We start from the raw sequence: 18,340 nt of genomic DNA on the forward strand, positions 1-18,340 counted from the left end.
CTTTAACTCCACTTGTGGCTCGAACTACTTTTTAATGTATATAGACATTTGTAATTGATTTTTACAGTTAAGTTAATAATATAAAATGTGTTTTTCAATTTCATTTAGTTGTTTAATGCTATTTAATATCAAATTATTAATAGTATTTCAAAAAAAAAACAAATTACTAAAATACCAACAAACATAAAAAAAATATTGGTGATTTTGTAAACCCATTTTCCTCGAAGAGTTATAAAGAGTTATGAACTGTTTCGATATAGACCAATGGGTTCACTGACAAAACATGTTTGTTGGTGACTATGTCGATGATACACGATATATTACCGACGGTTAGTCCATTGATGAGCAATTGATAATATTTACCGATAGAAAATGGTCGACACCTATTCTGTCAACATTTAAATCACCAACTAAATTATCAACGGTTCAAAAATCCCTAATGAGACACTCATCAACAACACATCTCCATTAAGAAATTTGTTGGTGATATTTATACCGATTGAAATATGTAACTTTTGCACCGATAGAATATTATGTCGGAGTAAATCAATTGTTTATATTATACAATTAGAATGAAAATGATAGAAAAAAAATAATAGCAAGGTTGGCAATGCCTGAAAGAGAGGCAAGAGAAAAGGGGGGGAAAAAACAGCAATTTTAACTGATTATTTTCTTCTCCCTTGCTATCCATCTTTTTTTTTTCTTTTTTTGTAAGACCATCTGGAATCCAGTAACCACATGGAGCTCCGACTAATCCATATTCAAGCCGGGTAAAACCACAAGGGTGACAAAGCCCTCCCTACCGAGTATTCAACACAGCTGCATTCCTAAGCCTCGAATCGAGGATGTTGGTTAAGCTAGAATAGCCTGTGCCAACTGACATGATCACTGGTGTCTTTTCTTTTTGTTTGAATCACTTATAAACTTCTGTAAATAGGAAATTAAATTATTTGTTTATTCGGATATCTCTTCTTCTTTTATTTTATTCTAAATCTCACTTCTTCTTCATTTTTAAGAAAAATTAATTTGAACCTAATTAATCTCCAATTTACAAAAGAGGGACGAAAGAAGTTAATAAACTATCACAAATCATACATTCTACTATATTTTCATAGATTTTATTTGTGAGCGCAATCTGATTCCAAATCATTTGAGTTTATACACCGGAACCTAGCTAGTTGTGGCTATTTAAAAATGTAATAGCAGTTAATTTTTTAAAATAATTTTTGTATGTAAATAAATTAAAATAATAGTTTTTTATTTTTTAAAATTATTTTAACACTAACCCATCAAAAAAATTTAAAAATACCAAAGTAAATTAATTCAAAGCTAAATAAAATAAAATAAAATTTTAATTTTTTTCAAAAATAATTTCAAAATACAAAAACATATAGACTAATTTAAATATTTGTTTTACCCATAAATGGATAAAAATGCATTCCTGATACAAATGACTTTATATCCATCAATAAGAGATAATTAGCATGATAGATAAGAAAAGAAACTATCCCATTAAAAAAAAAAAGGGGGGGTAAAAACTTGATCCATGTTTGCGGTAGGAAATAATCCATAGCCACATCTTATCATTTTGCCACGAAGAAGATGTTTTTTAAATTTAAGATATGCTCACATTCTCACGTATTTGCCATTTTTTATTCGGTGGGATTCTACCGACCAGATTTTTCGTTGGAATCCAAACACGATAGCATCACCAATAATTAATTTCTTTCTTTTTCTTATGAATTTTCCCAAAGGAATTAAAGAGCTTGAAACAGGAGTTTTGTAGCCATTTTGTTAGGGCAGGAATTATCTTAGCAAGACATTAAATAAGAAATAATTGCATATTTTAATTAATCAAGTGGGATATATATACATGTTTTGTCACGGTTACAAAATCATCCGGGTTGTGAAAATCAATTTAAATATATCAAAATTAATTTAAAATAATATTATTTCAAAAGTTTTTCAATAAAAAAAATTTAAAATAATACCATTTAAAAAAATGTATTATTTCAAAAAAAAAAAAATCAAGTCAAGTCTCGTTTAAATTCAGATGACTTTAACCGAAAATCTATGTACTTTAATATAAAACTCAGTACAGATTAGATGGAACCACGAGAGACAGAATTTAATAAACTAGTTAAAAAACTCAAAAGGCAAATTCAGTGCACTGCATCAGCGGCTAATTAAGAACATCGTTGCTTGACGTTATTAATTACGTCCGGGGCTAAAACTCGATCGTGGGTCCAAAAACAGGAACGAAATAAGAATAATTTATGGAGTTAACATTCCAGATAACTCATGGAAAATATATATATATATATATATATATATATATTATCGTATTATTCAAGAGCCAAAACAATAAATTAACCAAGATTTTCATATATATAAAAAAAAAAAACACGAGATGCTTGTATAAAAATACAATAATCTATGCATTTTATACAATTTTATCTACATACCCTGTATTTATTGATATAAATCCATGGATGACAATAATAGATTAACTCCCATATAATAATCTTTCAAGCTGGCTTGGGGACATAATAATTGCTATAAAGAAGTTAAAAGGTGTCCTTGTAAAACATCGTCCTCAGCCTTTAACAAGCTGTATTAATCCAGCAATTTTCTAGCAGCGTTATTAATTTCCACTAGCTTTTAATTAGGGTCAAAATACAATCAGACATCTTTGAGAAATGGTGTTCACTCTTCTTCAATGTACACCACAGTACTCTCTGCAGGCTTCATGCTAGAGCACTAAACCTAGATTTCATTTGATGGTCAATGTCTAGAGTCCCCACTGCTTATAAATTAACAAATTTGTAAAGCAGCAGGGGGAGCAAATGTTTTATACATAAAAATCAATTAACCCACAGAAACTTTCGTCTTTTTCTTTTTGTTCGGATTCTAGTGCGAGGAATAGAACAAGTTTTCTTAGTTAATGGATAAAGGAATCTTCTTAAAAAAGGAGTGAGAGTAAGTGCATGCCCTAGCTAAGCGTAGAGTATAAATATCGGCATCGCGTTGCTTTAGCTTTTCTTGTCTATAAAGAAGGCCATTTCTTGTTTCAGTCTTTGCATAGAGAAGTATTGAGTGATTAAGGGATACAGAGGGATCGAGTTAGGAGGATACATAGAGAAGAGATGGGAGACCAAACCCCATGTGAGAAGCTGTGTCTAGGGCTCAAGAAAGTTAAACATTACCTGGCTATGGTCTCCCTTCAATTTGGATACGCTGGAATGTACATCATCGCCATGGTTTCTCTGAAACATGGCATGAGTCATTACATACTAGCAGTGTACCGTCACGTAGTTGCTACGGTTGTTATCGCACCTTTTGCCTTTGTTCTTGAGAGGTCTCTTTCTCCCACGAGCCAATTCACACCGGAATCACATTTCCAATTCTCTCACTTTCAACTTTCCTCTGCTCCGATTGTTATTTACATATTTCCTTCTCTTTTTGGCAGGAAAACAAGGCCGAAGTTGACACTCTCGATTTTCCTAAGGATAATGGTGCTTGGTTTTATTGAGTAATGCGCCTAAAAGCTCCCTAGATCTTTGGGTTTATACTTCATAATTAATGTAATCTATGTATCATATGTATGCTTAACTATATATTTTACTGGAAATTAATTACCAGGCCAGTGCTTGATCAGAATTTGTATTATTTGGGGATGAAGTACACCTCAGCTACATTTGCATCTGCTACAACAAATGGCCTCCCAGCTATAACCTTTCTGATGGCGCTTTGTTTCAGGTGAAATATTGAAGTTTTAAATATCGCTACCTCATCATGTACGTGTATATTAAAAGTGTGAATAAAAATTAATTAGCATGTATTCATGACGCCTCGATACATGGGCATATAAATAGCATCTAAAAAGCATTATAATCAATTTAATTAGTATGATCCATGTTTGAATTATAAATCACAAAAGGATAGTACGTACGTGCTAGCATGCACGATGGGAAAGACTCTAATGCATGCTCAAGCATAATATTTGAATAAAATTCACAAGGAGCAAATTAATTAATGGAAGAGCTAAGCTAAACAAATTTGTTTTGTTTAAATATGCTATGCTATATTATAAATAGGTTGGAGACAGTAAACTTTAAGAAGCTACATGGCGCAGCCAAGGCCATCGGAACTGTTATCACGGTCACAGGAGCAATGGTTATGACCTTGTACAAAGGTCCGGTCATCGATTTTATAAGATCACATAGAGCAGCTCACCATGGAACAAGCAATGAATCCGGTAATCAGCATCGGCTTGCCGGAACACTAATGCTCCTAGGTAGTTGCTGTGCCTGGGCAGGTTTCTTCATATTGCAAGTGAGTATTAACTTCTCTTTACTGCTCATATATAGTTTCTTACAGGAGGGTAGAAGGCTTTGACAAAAATTAATACTAAGATTTGTTGAAATGTGTCGATTTTGGTTCAGTCATTTACTTTGAAGAAATACCCAGCAGAGCTTTCTCTCACAACATTGATATGCGTGATGGGCGTGGTGGAAGGTGCAGCAGTGTCCCTTGTTATGGAACGTGACATGGATGCCTGGAAGATAGGCTTCGACTCTCGGCTTCTTGCTGTTGTTTACTCTGTGAGTACATATGTTTTTCTTAATTCATTGTTTCAGGTGAGTGTTGAATAGTTTCTTAACATTTTTTTTTGTTGTTGTTGCACCTTCAATCATGTAATTAGGGAGTGGTTTGTTCTGGAATTGCATATTATGTGCAAGGTGTGGTAATAAGGGAACGAGGCCCTGTCTTTGTAACTTCTTTTAGCCCTCTTTGCATGATCACCACTGCAGCTCTTGGATCCATTGTTCTAGCAGAGCAAATCCACCTTGGAAGGTATACTACATGTAATTGTCTTTTTTTCAATATTTTTTTGGGTGTAGTATTTTTACGTAATTTAAGTTAAATAATCATCCATTTCTTTTGTAAATGCGATACTCTATGATTCTATGACCTCAAGGATTTCAACATTATTTGTATTAATGCGTGTGTATATTTGTTTGTTGGCATCTATTCCATTGCAGTATAATTGGAGCCGTTCTGATAGTTTGGGGGCTTTACACAGTGGTGTGGGGCAAAAGCAAGGAGAGAACAAACTCATCAAAATTGCAAATGACAAATGAGAAATCTGGAACCCTAGAATTGCCTGTCAAAGATGGTAGTACTAAGCTATCATCATCAATCAATTTTGCGCGCAAATAGCATCCAAGGACGACATGACGATGGAATGTCGAAGATTCCACCCAAATCTTGAAGATTCTTCAAAAGATTTACGTTCCCTAGGACCACTATAAAGATACCACACTCACACACACACACACTCTATCTCTCTCCCTTGCCAGTGGAAGAAACTCTATCGAAATTAATATGTATCACTCTTTAGTCAATGTATGTTGAGGTGTCGATGCAATTATAAATTATTTTGATCATTTCTGAGAGAAAAAAATACTTTATATATCATCACTATCATATATTCTGAGATATACTCTTAGCAGCAGTGTCTTTCAAGATATCTGGGAAAGGAAAGGATCAAGAATCTATATCTAGCCAGCTTGCTTTAATTACATACGCTAAGCTAACAATATGATATTAGAAAAGAATCGAGTTCTCAGTGATAAAATGTATGAACATGGTAAAGATTACTTTGGAGATAAACATAAATGGCAAGAGAGAGAATATGACCTCTCACGTTATCACTCGAGAATTTGAATCTTATACCATATAAATTCTTTTTATTATGGGATGAGTATCAACCCATGTGACCAGGTGAGAGCAAATACCTCTTGAAAGCTTCGTAGCCAAGTTTTTATTGAGGGTTAAGAGTGTGTTTGTTTATATGGCATCAATTATGTTTTGTTTAAATCATAAAAAAATATGTTTAGTTAAAATATTAATTGGCATTTTTTAAACATGAAACCCACCAAAAAAACAATAAAGAAATGTAGTTTCAAGATAAATAAGATATAGTTTCTTCACCGACATTGTTCACTTTTGTTAAGTGAATAACTTAATTTATTATGTTATACAAGTAAACAATTTTAATTTTTTTTAAATTATATTTTACTCAAAAAAAGTAGTGTTTAACATTATTCAATGACACTACATAAATTAAAAGAAGATTGCATGATAACGTAGCATTTGCAGAATTTAATTGTAATTACAGTTTTGTTCATCTGATTTTGTTATACGCTCAAAAAACCATAAAATTATAATCATTGTCGAATGAATTTCGTACATGATGGAATTATAGATAGTTTAATGGAATAAAAAAAAATTATATAAAATATTATTTATTTCATTATATAATAGCAGTAGTTAAATCTATAATATTTAAATTAAAAACCATCAATATTAATATATATCACCAAACACATTAAATTATTTTTTGTTCAATTTCAATTTTAACAACAGTCTTAACCAAATATATATAAATATCAAATCAACCTCAACCAAAAATGCTTTTTATAAAATAATTTTTTTCATAAACCACAACCACAAAAATTACTACAATACCAAACAGACAAAAATAATTAAAAGCATTACAAGTAAATGACTTTCAGACAATATCCCTCCCCTCCCACAAAAGTTACTCTGATCATCAAACAAGAAACAGTAAAAAAAAAAAAAAAAGTCGAGATTTGGGCCGATTAAGCCCATCCAGCAAAATGGATCCAATTTATCCTCAGACGCCAGATTTTATTGGATCCGATATCCACCAACCAAACAGCCCTCATCCCATTTGCTCTAGTCGCTCAACAATTGGATCATTTTGCTTCGCGAATTTCTCTCTGGATCTCCCTCTTTTCTGTATGTTCTAGAGAGAGGAAGTTAGAGAGAGGCAGAACGAAAAGGGAAAAAATGGCGATGTGGGTGTTTGGATATGGGTCTCTAATATGGAAAGCAGGCTTTAACTACGATGATCGTGTCGTTGGTTTCATCAAAGGATATCGCCGTGTATTTTACCAAGGTTTCTTTCTCTTACTCGTAAATACAAATATATTGTAGGGAGTATTTGTTAGTGAAATGTATTGGTGGGTGTTTTTTGTTCTGGTAATAGGCAGCACTGACCATAGAGGCACACCAGAGTATCCAGGAAGGACTGTGACTTTAGAACCTGCTGATGGGGAAGTCTGTGTGAGTGTTTTCAACATTTTTCTAGTGATTTTGCAATTCTATTTGCTTTCAAAGGCATAGCTACGCAATAAGATAAACGAAATTGTTGTTTCTCTTTTTAATAAACCAGTGAGAGTTGAGTTTGCCCATTGCCATTTAACATTTTGTTTTCAATTATGTTTCTTTCTGTGTTGTGGATAAAAAAATAATCATCAAATGATGTGAGGGTTTTTTTTGTTTTTATCCTGCGAGGTCATAGTGGGGAGTTGCATATAAGATTTCCAAGAAAGAAGATCAAGAAGTAGCTCTGACGGTATGGTTTTTCAACTCAATTTCTTGAATTGCTGTTCTGATTCTTTTGTTCGTAGGAGACCTTATATTCTATCGTCCCTGTACACTTGTACTCTTGGACATTCCAGCTATTGAACAGTCTTTTTTTCTTTCACATCGTGCACTGGCTTGGGATCAACTAAACTGATACCCCGTGATATCACAGTGTAGGCATTGTTGTGGGGACTTCTTTTTTTCTTTTTCTTTTTGCTTGTATTCAGATTGGGGTGGAGAGGGATCATGGATGGTGCATCTGTATTTTGGAATTGATACCTGGATAATTGAATCCATCAATTGCAAATTGCACAGTTCTCATCCTCCAACGATGCTGGAAAGTGCTTAAACGTTTCTCATCTGTATAGTTTTTTTCACTTCAAGCTGTTGTTTCAGAGCTTATTTATCTCAACCCTTTTTCTTAGGCCCCTGCTTAATATATCTTAACAGAGTGTTTTCTTTTTCTCATTGTGGTATACAGTATTTAGAAGTAAGAGAGAAACAGTATGATGAGAAGGCTTATCTTGATTTTTTCACTGTAAGTTCTAACTCTAGGTGTCAGTTTTACTCTATTTTCATCAGCCCTACAGCTGTATAGGCATGTTCTGAAATCTATTTTCAGGATCCTGCTGCTACAACTCCAGCAGTTTCAGGAGTAATGGTGTAAGTGGTAAAAACCATCACCAACTGTTATCTTTTTCGCACTCGTCACATTGGGATTTAACCAGTCCTATTTAACAATTTCGTATTTCAGATATATAGGATCTCCAGACAAGAGACATAATCAAAACTATTTGGGGCCTGCACCTCTCGAAGAGATAGCCAAGTAAGCATCTTCAATCTTTGCATTTTAGTTCTAAAAGGTGCTTCATTTTTGCTTTGATCAAATCCTCATGTCATTTCACAAAATCTTGAATCCTTCCTGTGTATATACAACTATACAAGCACATCCGACTCATGATCAAAATCTCAGAGAGAATGCTATGATCCCTTATCATGTATTTGAATAGTCAAAAGCCTGGAGAAATTATTAAAAATCTTACGTATATATTAAATTACTGTGGCCTAAAAAGTTGATTCTGGTTAGTCAATTCTACTCTACTGGTAGTTGCTGAACTGGGCTGTGGTGCTTGAGTTCTCTCCATGGATCTAAAGCACAGTTGCAAGTAATTCTCAAATTCTGTCCTTTTGCAGACAGATTTTTTATGCTGAAGGCCCCTCAGGACCCAACAGAGACTACCTCTTCCACCTTGAATCGGCTCTTCTTCAAATTGGTAACATTTTAACTTCTACTAGTTAGTTCCAGTATTCTGGTTCTTTTTTATTTGTTAGTTATTACTGCCAAGGAAAAATCATTTAAATCCCTTTTTCACCTAGGATGTAAAGACAAGCATGTAATTGATCTTGCAAATGAAGTGAGGCGCATTCATCCAGAGACAGGGCTGGCTGATTCCTGATGCCCTGGATAACAGGCTTCAAGATTTACTTGTTAATTGAATCAGCGCGGTTATTTGTAGCCAACTTTCCCAGAGAAAAGTGGGTGATAAATATGAAGTTATGAACAATAGGCATAAAAATACCAAGCCGTCCTGGGATTTGTGCCATTAAGATGGTTAAAGATCCATGTATTCCTCAAATTGGAGCAATCATTGTTTGTGGCCAAGAAACATCTATGGGACTCGATCATTTAAATGAATTGAGTTTTAGAGCCATTTCTCGTGGGTAGATTTCTGAGTTTTTCATCCTTTTGTCATGAAAAATCAAATTGTTGCAGATCTCAAAATCTTTGGAAGAGAGACTAGCCTGGTCGAGAGCCCTCAGAGTTGCCCTCAGATGGACAGCCTGGATAATATAATTAATTCCAATCATCCCTAAACAATTGCTGTAAATATCACATCGCCCGAACAATGATCCCTTGGACGGTGTCTAGCATGGTGCTGGATGGAACCCGAAATGCACGGACTCACGCATGATTTGATTCATGGAATGTTGATTAAAAAAAAATTAGCTCAACTCGGAGCCAAAGAGCCCGGGGCCGTCAAATTCTGTGATGTTTTCGATCGGAAATCTTTGGTAGCAGAAATAAGCCTACATCGATATACAAGAATCTGAGCTTATAATTCAGGCTAAGTTTTCCAGAGAAGAACCCTCCTCAAGTCACTAAGGCTGCTGCGATAAACACATCCTAATAGGCAAAGCCGCAAGCAAATTTTCCCATCAAAGCTAACTATTCCTACACCCAGAAACAGTCAGACGAAATAAATTTGAGTATAGTACACATAACACGCCCAATAATCTAATGGCTGAGGCTTCTAATACACCCATTTACTCTATTTGTTTAAGCTTTGGTCATCCATGTCGAGTCAGCTTGCACCGGATTCAGTCGCTGCCATCATCTTGCTCTGCATAAGCAAAAGAGAGAATTATAAAAATGAAATGATATTGAAGCTCATGGCATGCAACCAATATAATTCTCCTAGCTATTTCAACCAGTGATCTATTCCAACTACCTTACACACATTGTAGTAGGCTTTGATTTGAGAAGGAATTGAGGCACCTCAGTTTAGCTGACATTGTTCTGGTTTCAAAGACATTCAAGTCCAGACACTTTAGAGGTCTACTATTACAGGGTATGCTGTGCCAAATGAAGGCTGACCCCCGCCCCCAACCCACATCTATGAAATTGAGTAACAAAATTCTCTCACGGGAGACCTAAATTCAGCCTGTCAGAACTAGTCAAATAGATCCAAAACATGACCGGCCTAGATATCAGAATCAAAGTAACATGCTGATTTAATTCTTAGCAAAACACGTGCTGCAATTCATGGTGCTAGGACCACATCCAAGGCAACACTTTCCACGGAAAATTGCAAAAGGGCCACTACTCACAGGTCCACATTTCCCTCCAAGTGCCACCCACTAACAAAGGACCCAATCTTGTCTATATAGTCACTTACCCTCATCAGCCTCTTCACTTGGGCTGTCAACACCCCCATTGTCATCTCCATCATCTTCATTGTTGTCCTCACCATCTTCATCATCATCCTCTGTATCATCAGTGTCATCACTCTCACTTTCGACTAGTACTTTTGGCTTTGGAGCTACAAAACTGGTTGCAGACCTTCTACGTGAAGTTGTCACAATGTTGCTCAAGTCAATGCCCTCAAGTTCTTTTGCCCTTTCCTTTCTCTTTCTAACTTCTTTGATCTCTGAGGATACAATAATTAAAAAGTTAACTATATTAAATTAATTCATGTTAGCAGGTATAACTTGCATTTATGTCAAGTACTGTCTTGTGATCAATAAAACAAGAACTTGGAAATAATTTTTTTATGTAAATATTAGGTCCATAGAGTAGCATTTTTGTTATTCATTGTTCATATAGCTAGAGTTTCAATAATAAAATCACCTTTTTCAGATGGATTTGATGACAGTCCTTCTCTAGAAAGTATGTCTTCAAGTTCTTTTATTAGCTGAGCTTCTCGCTTGTTGTCAGCCACTTGCTTCACCTTCTTATAAATCACAGGAGGCACACTACAAAAGAAATAGAAAATGTTAGAATGTCAAGCCTGGCAAAGCTCTGATTTAGGTCTAAATGGCAAGTAAAAGAGATACCTCATCCCACAGGATTTAATGACTGATTTCAGATGCTCCACACGTTTCCCATATGCTGGAGTAGAAGCTTCCTTTTTCTGCAAGAAGTTCAAAACATATTTTACTTAAACCATATTTTAAGATTTAAACAAAGGTCCTTTTCTTTGTAATTTTTCCTGCAGGATGTGAGTGGGTGCGTGGGGCGAGACCTTGACTGGTTTTTCTGCAGATGATGGAGAATCTTTGTCTTCCGAAACATCTCCGCTGTCTTCCATGTCATTATTGTCCTCTGTCACTGTTTCCGAGGGCTTGATCTGCTTCTTGGCAGATACCTTCGTTTCCTTTTCAGATCTTCTCCGTTTCTTGGACCCTTGTGCATTCTGCATCTGTCGTTCTGCACCGATTTTCTTTTTCTTTAGTTTTACTTCTTCTTCCTCCTCCTCGCTCTCTTTATCTGAAGAATTGGCGCTCTCTTCACTGCTTACCCCTTTAGATGCTTTACCATGAGAATTATTCTTAAGATTTTTCTTCTTAGGTTCAGAAACTCGAGAAGATTTTAATACCTGATAAAAAATAATCATGGCAAAATTAGGTGGGATGAGATATGACTGCAAGCTAAGAGGTAACACCTAAACAAGAATATGCACCTCATCTAACTGCTTGCTAATGAACTTCTTGTAGGGATCTAGTGAAAATTTATCGAGTTTAAGATCATCCTCTAAGAGTCGACGAAGTCCAGCCATTGTAATTTCCCTGAGAGGATAAAGGTGACATAAACTTCCATAAATCACATCATACCACAGAAAAATAACGGGCAAGGACTGATTCAACCAAAAATCTTAGGCACAGAAACAACACGCAAACATAAAGGTTAGTAAAAGAACCAGACTGGCCATAGGAATTGACAACCATTCCAAAAGAAACAAAAACATACTCGGAATTAGCTTTGATATAAGAAGCCCGTTTCATCATGGCTTTCTTTATGCTGCCTTCACTTGGAACTTCTTTAATCTCGTTTGCTTGAGTATCCTTGGTTTTTGATTTTGTTGTCTTTTTTCCTGTCATAAGGCCCATTACAGGAGAGTCTTCCATTTTTTCCTCTTCTTCAGAGGAATGTTCTTTTATATTGTTTTTTGACTCTAGTCTTTCAGGTGACTCTATGCCTTCTTTTGGAGAACCAGCATGTTTTCTCCCCGTTTCCCCAGAGTCCTTGGAGGCATGGTCACTTGGAACTTTGATCTCATTTGCTTGAGTATCCTTGGTCTTCGATTTTGTTGTTTTTTGTCCTGTCGAAAGGCCCGTTACATGACATTCTTCCATTTTTTCCTCTTCTTCAGAGGAAGGTTCCTTTATATTGTTTTTTGACTCTAGTATTTCAGGTGATTCTGTGCCTTCTTTTGGAGAGCCAACATGTTTTTGCCCCGTCTCCTGAGATCCCTTAGAGGCATTTTCAGCAACAGCGCTATCTAAGCACTAACATAGACAGACACAAGTATCAAGTCAGAAACAAACAGCAAAAATGAGTGAACATTTCAGAGTTCAGAAACCTTTTATCAACAATCAAAACTAGTACTGAAAATCAGAAAGCATGTACAGGAATGATACCAGCAGTGGCAGCAACAATAACAAAAACTGTTTCTTGGAATCCCAGCTCTAGAAAGTAGTTTGTCAAATTAACATACATCTCTAATTCAAATTCCCAAAAACAATGAACAGCTATAGTCCACGTCATGATTCCAATGCACCATCTACATCCCTTACCTCTTAAGATTGGAAGAGTTAATAGAACAGTCCACAACATGGTTGAGATCAGTATCAGCAAGTGAAAGAGTTAAAAGTTAATTCCTAAGACGGGCATGGATTAACAGTTAAACATTATCATTCATAAGCAAATTAGACAGTTTATCATCCAAAATAAGTACAACATAATTTAAGCACTTCTGTAAACTCTAAATGCCCAACACTACAGCAAATATATGCTCATTGCTTTCGTTTAAGAACTTCACTTATCTGCTCAATCTCCTTAATGCTGTATTTGTTTCACATTTATAAAAACTTCAAAACCAGCTTATTGAAAAAGACACGCACAGTTCTCTAATTCAAAACTATCAATATCATAAACAATTATAAAATTACCGATACATCAAACACTTCACCAAAATTTTCGGATTCCCTGATTTCCAGAAAAGGTTTTTATCTTTATACACGGTTGCTAACTTACTGGGCCGCCTGAGCAATGCAGACAAACAACACAGCATAACTAACTTTTCTTTAATACTAAACCGACATAGAATAGCTCGGGGATAAAAGAAACTAATGGTAATAATTACATTTTAATAAAAGTAAAAAAAAAAAATCAAATAAGTGGGCATATATTGGGATGAACATAAGCAAAATTACCAAAGACAGAGTCTGAAGATTAAAAAAAATTATACACACACACACCTCAAACAAACACTGCTTGACAAATCTCTTATGCACGTCCAATGCGAATTTTTCCAATCCCAAGTCCTTCTCTAGCAGTCTTCGCACCCCCTCAAACGTCAAAGAGCTGCAATTTAAAATTCAGTCACATCAACAGTTCTCCTCAATCCTTCACTCACCAAAACAACATAATTCACTTCCTTTCTAAATCAAATCCCAAACACAATTGCATTACACCAACTGCAATAAAAACCCTAGCCCTATAATTGCATTAACTTCGCAAGTGAGAGAGTGAGAGAGAGGGTACTCACTCGGCTTGTGCTTTGAAGTGGATAACGCGAGAGACCATTGCTTCCTTGACTTGGGACTCGATGTCGAGCATTTCTTTTTTCACCGTCTCGGTGCCTTGCTCTTGCAACTCCTCTGCCATTCTCGGCGCTACAGAGAGAAAATAAATAAAATAAAATAAAAAAAAAACGAATTTCTTTTTCTTCTTCTTCTCTTTTCTTTTAATAATTTAACTTCGCGAGCTGTGCTTTGGAAAAGTGACGCTCTTTTTTACACTAAAAGTCTAACACCTCAACACTCACACAGACACACACGGGAAGTGGAAAAAATGCGGAGAGGAATGGGACATCGTGTTTTTCTGTATGATGTGATTGATTGTTTAATAGATCTGGGCCGTCCGTGTGTACAAGAAGACACCTCTCAACTGCACGTGTCAGTGTTTCCGTCTTTCCATCATTCCAACAATGATCGTTTTACTTTTTACCCCATGTTGTGCATTTGAATTTTGGAGGCGTGCTTTCCTTTCCTTTGGTAAATATTTTGCTTTCATGGCGTTGCTGTCAATATCAAATTCAAGAGTTCTCAGTTTCGTTTTCTTTTCGCGGATCATGATTCCAAGAAATAGAATATATATCAGCGTTCATGTTCGAAGCTCTGTCGCGTGAAATTTGTATGCATCTATAAGACTAATAAATTTTTTTTTTTTTTTAAAAAAAATTACAATAACAAAAAAGATATTCATGAAGTCCAAAAATAAAATATAAATAGCTTTGGGGTAAAACTTATATATATTGAATAATCAATTAATTTATTAATTCTGATAATTTAATCTATTATTTATAATCAAGATAGCCAGAAACGGATATTTAATACATGCAAAATATCATTTTTTGTGAGTTTGAGGATTCTCCGGCAATTAAATCAATGATTTTTTTAGAAAAAATATAATGATATTACATAAAAATACTTTAGAAATAAATAAATAGTAGTAGAAAAATAAAGATTTTAAACCGTTTATTTAAAGGATTTATAGTTTATTTATAGTCTATAAATTTTTTTTTATAGGAGAAAAATGGTTAAAGTGTAATATTATTATGATATTATTAAAGAGGAGAAATATTCTTGACAAATGTATTAATATTGATAGAAAATATCTCTGATATATGTATTAATAAAAAAAAAAATATACTCTTGATATATGTGTTAATATGGATGGAAATACAAAGGGTTTTTAAATGACTTTTACACACTATCTCTTATACAATATTAATATTAATAGAAATATAATTAATCCTTTGAGGACTTTTATGTACTTAATAGGTATAGAGAAAATAAAATCTAAAATATAGCTTGATCAAAAGAGGTGGATCCTTTATTTGATTGAGCCCAAAAAAATTGGGTTTGTCTCTTACCTTAGCCCAGCTAAGAAAGGGCTTTTTCCTTTAGTTGGAGTCTAAGTTGGGTTCTTTTCTTAGCTAAGCTTAAAAAAAAATAGGTGCTTTTCTTGGTTGACCTCAATGAAATGTTGGATTTTATGGATTTTTTTTTTTATGTTTTTAAATTTGAGTTCATTATATATTTTATTTTTATTTGATATTAATGAATAAATTATTTTAAAAATTCTACATATTAGATTAATATACAAATTTTTATTAAGTAATTGATAACATCATCATCAAAAAACAAAAACTCTAATCTTTTTTAAAAACAATGACATAATTGGATAATTTGTTAAATATTTTTTTTATAAATTAATTTAAAGATTTTTTTTTTATCAAAGTCTTATAAAAAATAAAAAATAAAATCTAAGAAAAAGGTTAGGCACACCTAGTCCATGAAAAAAAAGTTTATATTGTATTGGTCCTAGAAGGTCAGGTCAGGTACCTTGTTTTTTTTTTTATATAATTCTTTTTATTGTGTAGATGACTTACCCCTAGTATTTTTTATAAAAAATAATGTGTTGTCTACTTAGATAAATGATGTGTTGTCTATTTTAACAAACAACATGTCTTTTTCCGGTTGACTTTCCAAGCACCTAATATGATTATAAAGTTCATGTCCAAGTTTTGTGACTTTAAAAACTCAATTTTTAACTTGTTTTCCCCTTGAAAAATATCCTAAAAAATTGTAAGAATCTTAATAAACTCACTTGAAACTCAAAAAAACCTATAATCACTTTAAAAACCCAAAAACTCAACTTAATTAAAAACAACTTTACATGTCCGATCTATTTTTTACAACATGTTCAAAAAGAAACACCACTTCAATTGATCTCATCTCTTAAAGATGAATTCATTGACACTAAGATTAACCGGAATATAGTCCACATAACACTTTCTCTCCTCTTCCTTCTTAAATTTTAAGGATTAATACCTAAAAAAACTAAAGTTTAAAACTAAAATGTGAAAATCGCAAGACACGTGGACTAAAAATGAAAAAGTAAGATTTTCAAGAGCTAAACTATAGTTTTTCGTGCCTTATGAATAATAATTAAAAAAAAGGTTGTATTTTAGTGTTTAATCCATGTTGATTTAGTTTTTTAATTAATAAAATAAAACTTTATTTTGTAATATCAAGCTTTAATTTAATATTGGGATTTTTTTCCATCATAAATATATCATAGCATATAAACAAAAATAAATTATGAGATCTAAAACCACACTAACATATTGTGAAAGGATAAGATTTAAAAAAAAAAAGTTCAATAACCATGATTAAATAAATTTTCAAGGATTAAAAATAAAAAAGGGGCTAACTCAATTGTACTACAACACAAAATAGTGCAACCCAATAAACCTCTACATGAAAAGAAACTATAAGAACCCTTCTTCTTTTAGTTTTTTTCTAGATTGTCATCCTGCATTATACTATGGATTGGATTAATATTTTTTATGTAAAATAAATATTCAAGCGTTGCTCACATTTTTTTCTAGTAAAACAAAATTATATGAAGGTTGACCTGATCAACTTGACGAGTTTAAAAATAACTCAGACAACAGATAAAAACATAGTTTAACTTAAAAAATTTAAGATGACATTATTTTTGTTTAAATATTTAAACGGCATCATATTGAATTAATCCTGATCAACTTGGGCTAACTTGTGAAATTCACAACTTGAACCATGAAACCATGATAACTCATATAAAATAAATCAAAATAAATCATAAAACTCAATTCCTAATTAATCTAATTTTAAATGATAAAATTAAAAAAACAAATCAATTTAAAAAACAGCTCAATTCAACCCGGATTAACCTGTTAATCTCATGATCTGGGTTATAATACCTAGATAACCTCATATAAATTAAACTAAAAAAATAATACGAGTCAACATATGTTAACTTGTCAAACTCATGACTTAAGTCACGAGACTGTGATAACCACATATAAAGTAAATTGAAACAGGTTAATGAAGCACAATTCTCAATCAACTTAATATGGAAGAATAAAACTGGAAAAAAAAAATCAATCTAAAAAAATACAACAAAACAACCTAAGTCAATGCATGTTAACCTATAAAACTCATGATTTGGGTGATAAGATTGGAATAACATAATAAAAAGTAAACCGAAACAAATTATAAAGTATAATTCTTAATCAATCGAATGTTAAAATATAAAATTTTAAAAAATATCAATTAAACAAACTTGAGTCAACCGAGTAAACATACTAAACCAAGAACACGAGTCATGAGATTGAAAATAACCATATAAAAGCAAATCGCAACAAACCATGAAGCTCAATTTCTAACAGATCAAGTATTAAAGGATAAAAAAAAAAACTTAGATTCAAATACCAAAGGAAAAATAAAAATATTATTACAATAAATAATATTTTCTAAGATGATGCACAGTAAAAGTATAATCTTTCAATTTTTGTTAATAATATAATATAATATAATATATTGTTTCTTTAGTTATTTTTTTTATAAATTCAAAGTATTTTTATGTTAAATTAAAGGCAACGATGCAATGAGTCCAATGAATTAGGTTTGATCGTTTTCTTATTTATTTTTTTTAATTTAGATTTTAAAATTATATTTTAATACATTAGATTGATATAAAAATTGCATCTTTTATAAGGTTTAAAAAACAAATTGGCGAAAAACATAATTCTAAACATGGAATAAAAAAATAAAATTTCAAATTCTAAGAAAACAAAGAAGATTGCAGCCTTCCAATAAATAAATGCTATGGAATCAACTAATTTTTTTCATTAGAAAATTTTTATCTTTTGATTTCTATTTTAATAAAACTCCAAGTCATCATTTTCTTGCTATAATAATATATAAACTTAAGGATCTCAATAATCATTTCAAGATATTTCTCAAAAAAATATTTATTTGATGATGCAAAAGAAGACTGTGTTTTCCTAAATTTACATGCTAGATATATCGTTTTATAATGACATGAAAATCGAGATTTTTATGCGATTATACTTTCCTTTGTAATTTTGCAATGTTTATAAAAGTGGACATACCGACTTGAGTGAGTGAAAAAAAAAATCTGAAAAAAATTAATGAATAAACCTTTACATGTATAATATTATAACTTAGAAACAATAATATTAAAAAA

The 18,340-nt window shown here is 32.8% G+C and overlaps 3 protein-coding genes across 3 annotated transcripts; 2 read left to right on the top strand and 1 right to left on the bottom strand.

Annotated features, from left to right (window-relative positions):
- The first annotated feature begins 3,070 nt into the window (after positions 1-3,070).
- Positions 3,071-5,450, top strand: LOC118029229 (WAT1-related protein At1g21890). The gene is made up of 7 exons (XM_035033062.2): positions 3,071-3,358; positions 3,470-3,532; positions 3,643-3,759; positions 4,098-4,335; positions 4,446-4,604; positions 4,706-4,857; positions 5,046-5,450. The coding sequence occupies exons 1-7, from the start codon at positions 3,147-3,149 to the stop codon at positions 5,221-5,223; spliced, it is 1,119 nt and encodes a 372-aa protein (XP_034888953.1). The 5' UTR covers positions 3,071-3,146; the 3' UTR covers positions 5,224-5,450.
- A 1,297-nt stretch (positions 5,451-6,747) lies between these two features.
- On the top strand, positions 6,748-9,170 carry LOC118029315 (gamma-glutamylcyclotransferase 2-3). Its single transcript, XM_035033177.2, has 8 exons — positions 6,748-6,988; positions 7,079-7,155; positions 7,394-7,447; positions 7,940-7,996; positions 8,081-8,121; positions 8,213-8,284; positions 8,653-8,732; positions 8,836-9,170. Exons 1-8 carry the CDS (start codon positions 6,880-6,882, stop codon positions 8,913-8,915), a joined length of 570 nt encoding a protein of 189 aa, XP_034889068.1. The 5' UTR covers positions 6,748-6,879; the 3' UTR covers positions 8,916-9,170.
- A 281-nt stretch (positions 9,171-9,451) lies between these two features.
- LOC118029314 (uncharacterized) lies at positions 9,452-14,063 on the bottom strand. Its single transcript, XM_035033176.2, has 9 exons — positions 13,788-14,063; positions 13,498-13,603; positions 11,987-12,525; positions 11,700-11,805; positions 11,262-11,615; positions 11,074-11,150; positions 10,868-10,992; positions 10,416-10,667; positions 9,452-9,860 (listed from the first exon to the last, which is right to left on the bottom strand). Exons 1-9 carry the CDS (start codon positions 13,904-13,906, stop codon positions 9,838-9,840), a joined length of 1,701 nt encoding a protein of 566 aa, XP_034889067.1. The 5' UTR covers positions 13,907-14,063; the 3' UTR covers positions 9,452-9,837.
- Positions 14,064-18,340: the final 4,277 nt, after the last annotated feature.

The sequence above is a fragment of the Populus alba genome, chromosome 5 (genome assembly GCF_005239225.2).
Source record: "Populus alba chromosome 5, ASM523922v2, whole genome shotgun sequence".
Taxonomy (NCBI): domain Eukaryota; kingdom Viridiplantae; phylum Streptophyta; class Magnoliopsida; order Malpighiales; family Salicaceae; genus Populus; species Populus alba.

Excerpts from the sequence above, each read along its gene's own strand:
- LOC118029229 (XM_035033062.2), top strand. The coding sequence starts at position 3,147 with ATGGGAGACCAAACCCCATGTGAGAAGCTGTGTCTAGGGCTCAAGAAA. Across the intron at positions 3,760-4,097 it reads CTGATGGCGCTTTGTTTCAG|GTTGGAGACAGTAAACTTTA; the intron begins GTGAAATATTGA and ends TATTATAAATAG. Across the intron at positions 4,605-4,705 it reads TTCTTGCTGTTGTTTACTCT|GGAGTGGTTTGTTCTGGAAT; the intron begins GTGAGTACATAT and ends TCATGTAATTAG.
- LOC118029315 (XM_035033177.2), top strand. The coding sequence starts at position 6,880 with ATGGCGATGTGGGTGTTTGGATATGGGTCTCTAATATGGAAAGCAGGC. Across the intron at positions 7,448-7,939 it reads ATCAAGAAGTAGCTCTGACG|TATTTAGAAGTAAGAGAGAA; the intron begins GTATGGTTTTTC and ends TGTGGTATACAG. Across the intron at positions 7,997-8,080 it reads CTTATCTTGATTTTTTCACT|GATCCTGCTGCTACAACTCC; the intron begins GTAAGTTCTAAC and ends ATCTATTTTCAG.
- LOC118029314 (XM_035033176.2), bottom strand. The coding sequence starts at position 13,906 with ATGGCAGAGGAGTTGCAAGAGCAAGGCACCGAGACGGTGAAAAAAGAA. Across the intron at positions 11,806-11,986 it reads TATATCAAAGCTAATTCCGA|GGAAATTACAATGGCTGGAC; the intron begins GTATGTTTTTGT and ends TTATCCTCTCAG. Across the intron at positions 9,861-10,415 it reads AAGTGAAGAGGCTGATGAGG|AGCAAGATGATGGCAGCGAC; the intron begins GTAAGTGACTAT and ends TTGCTTATGCAG.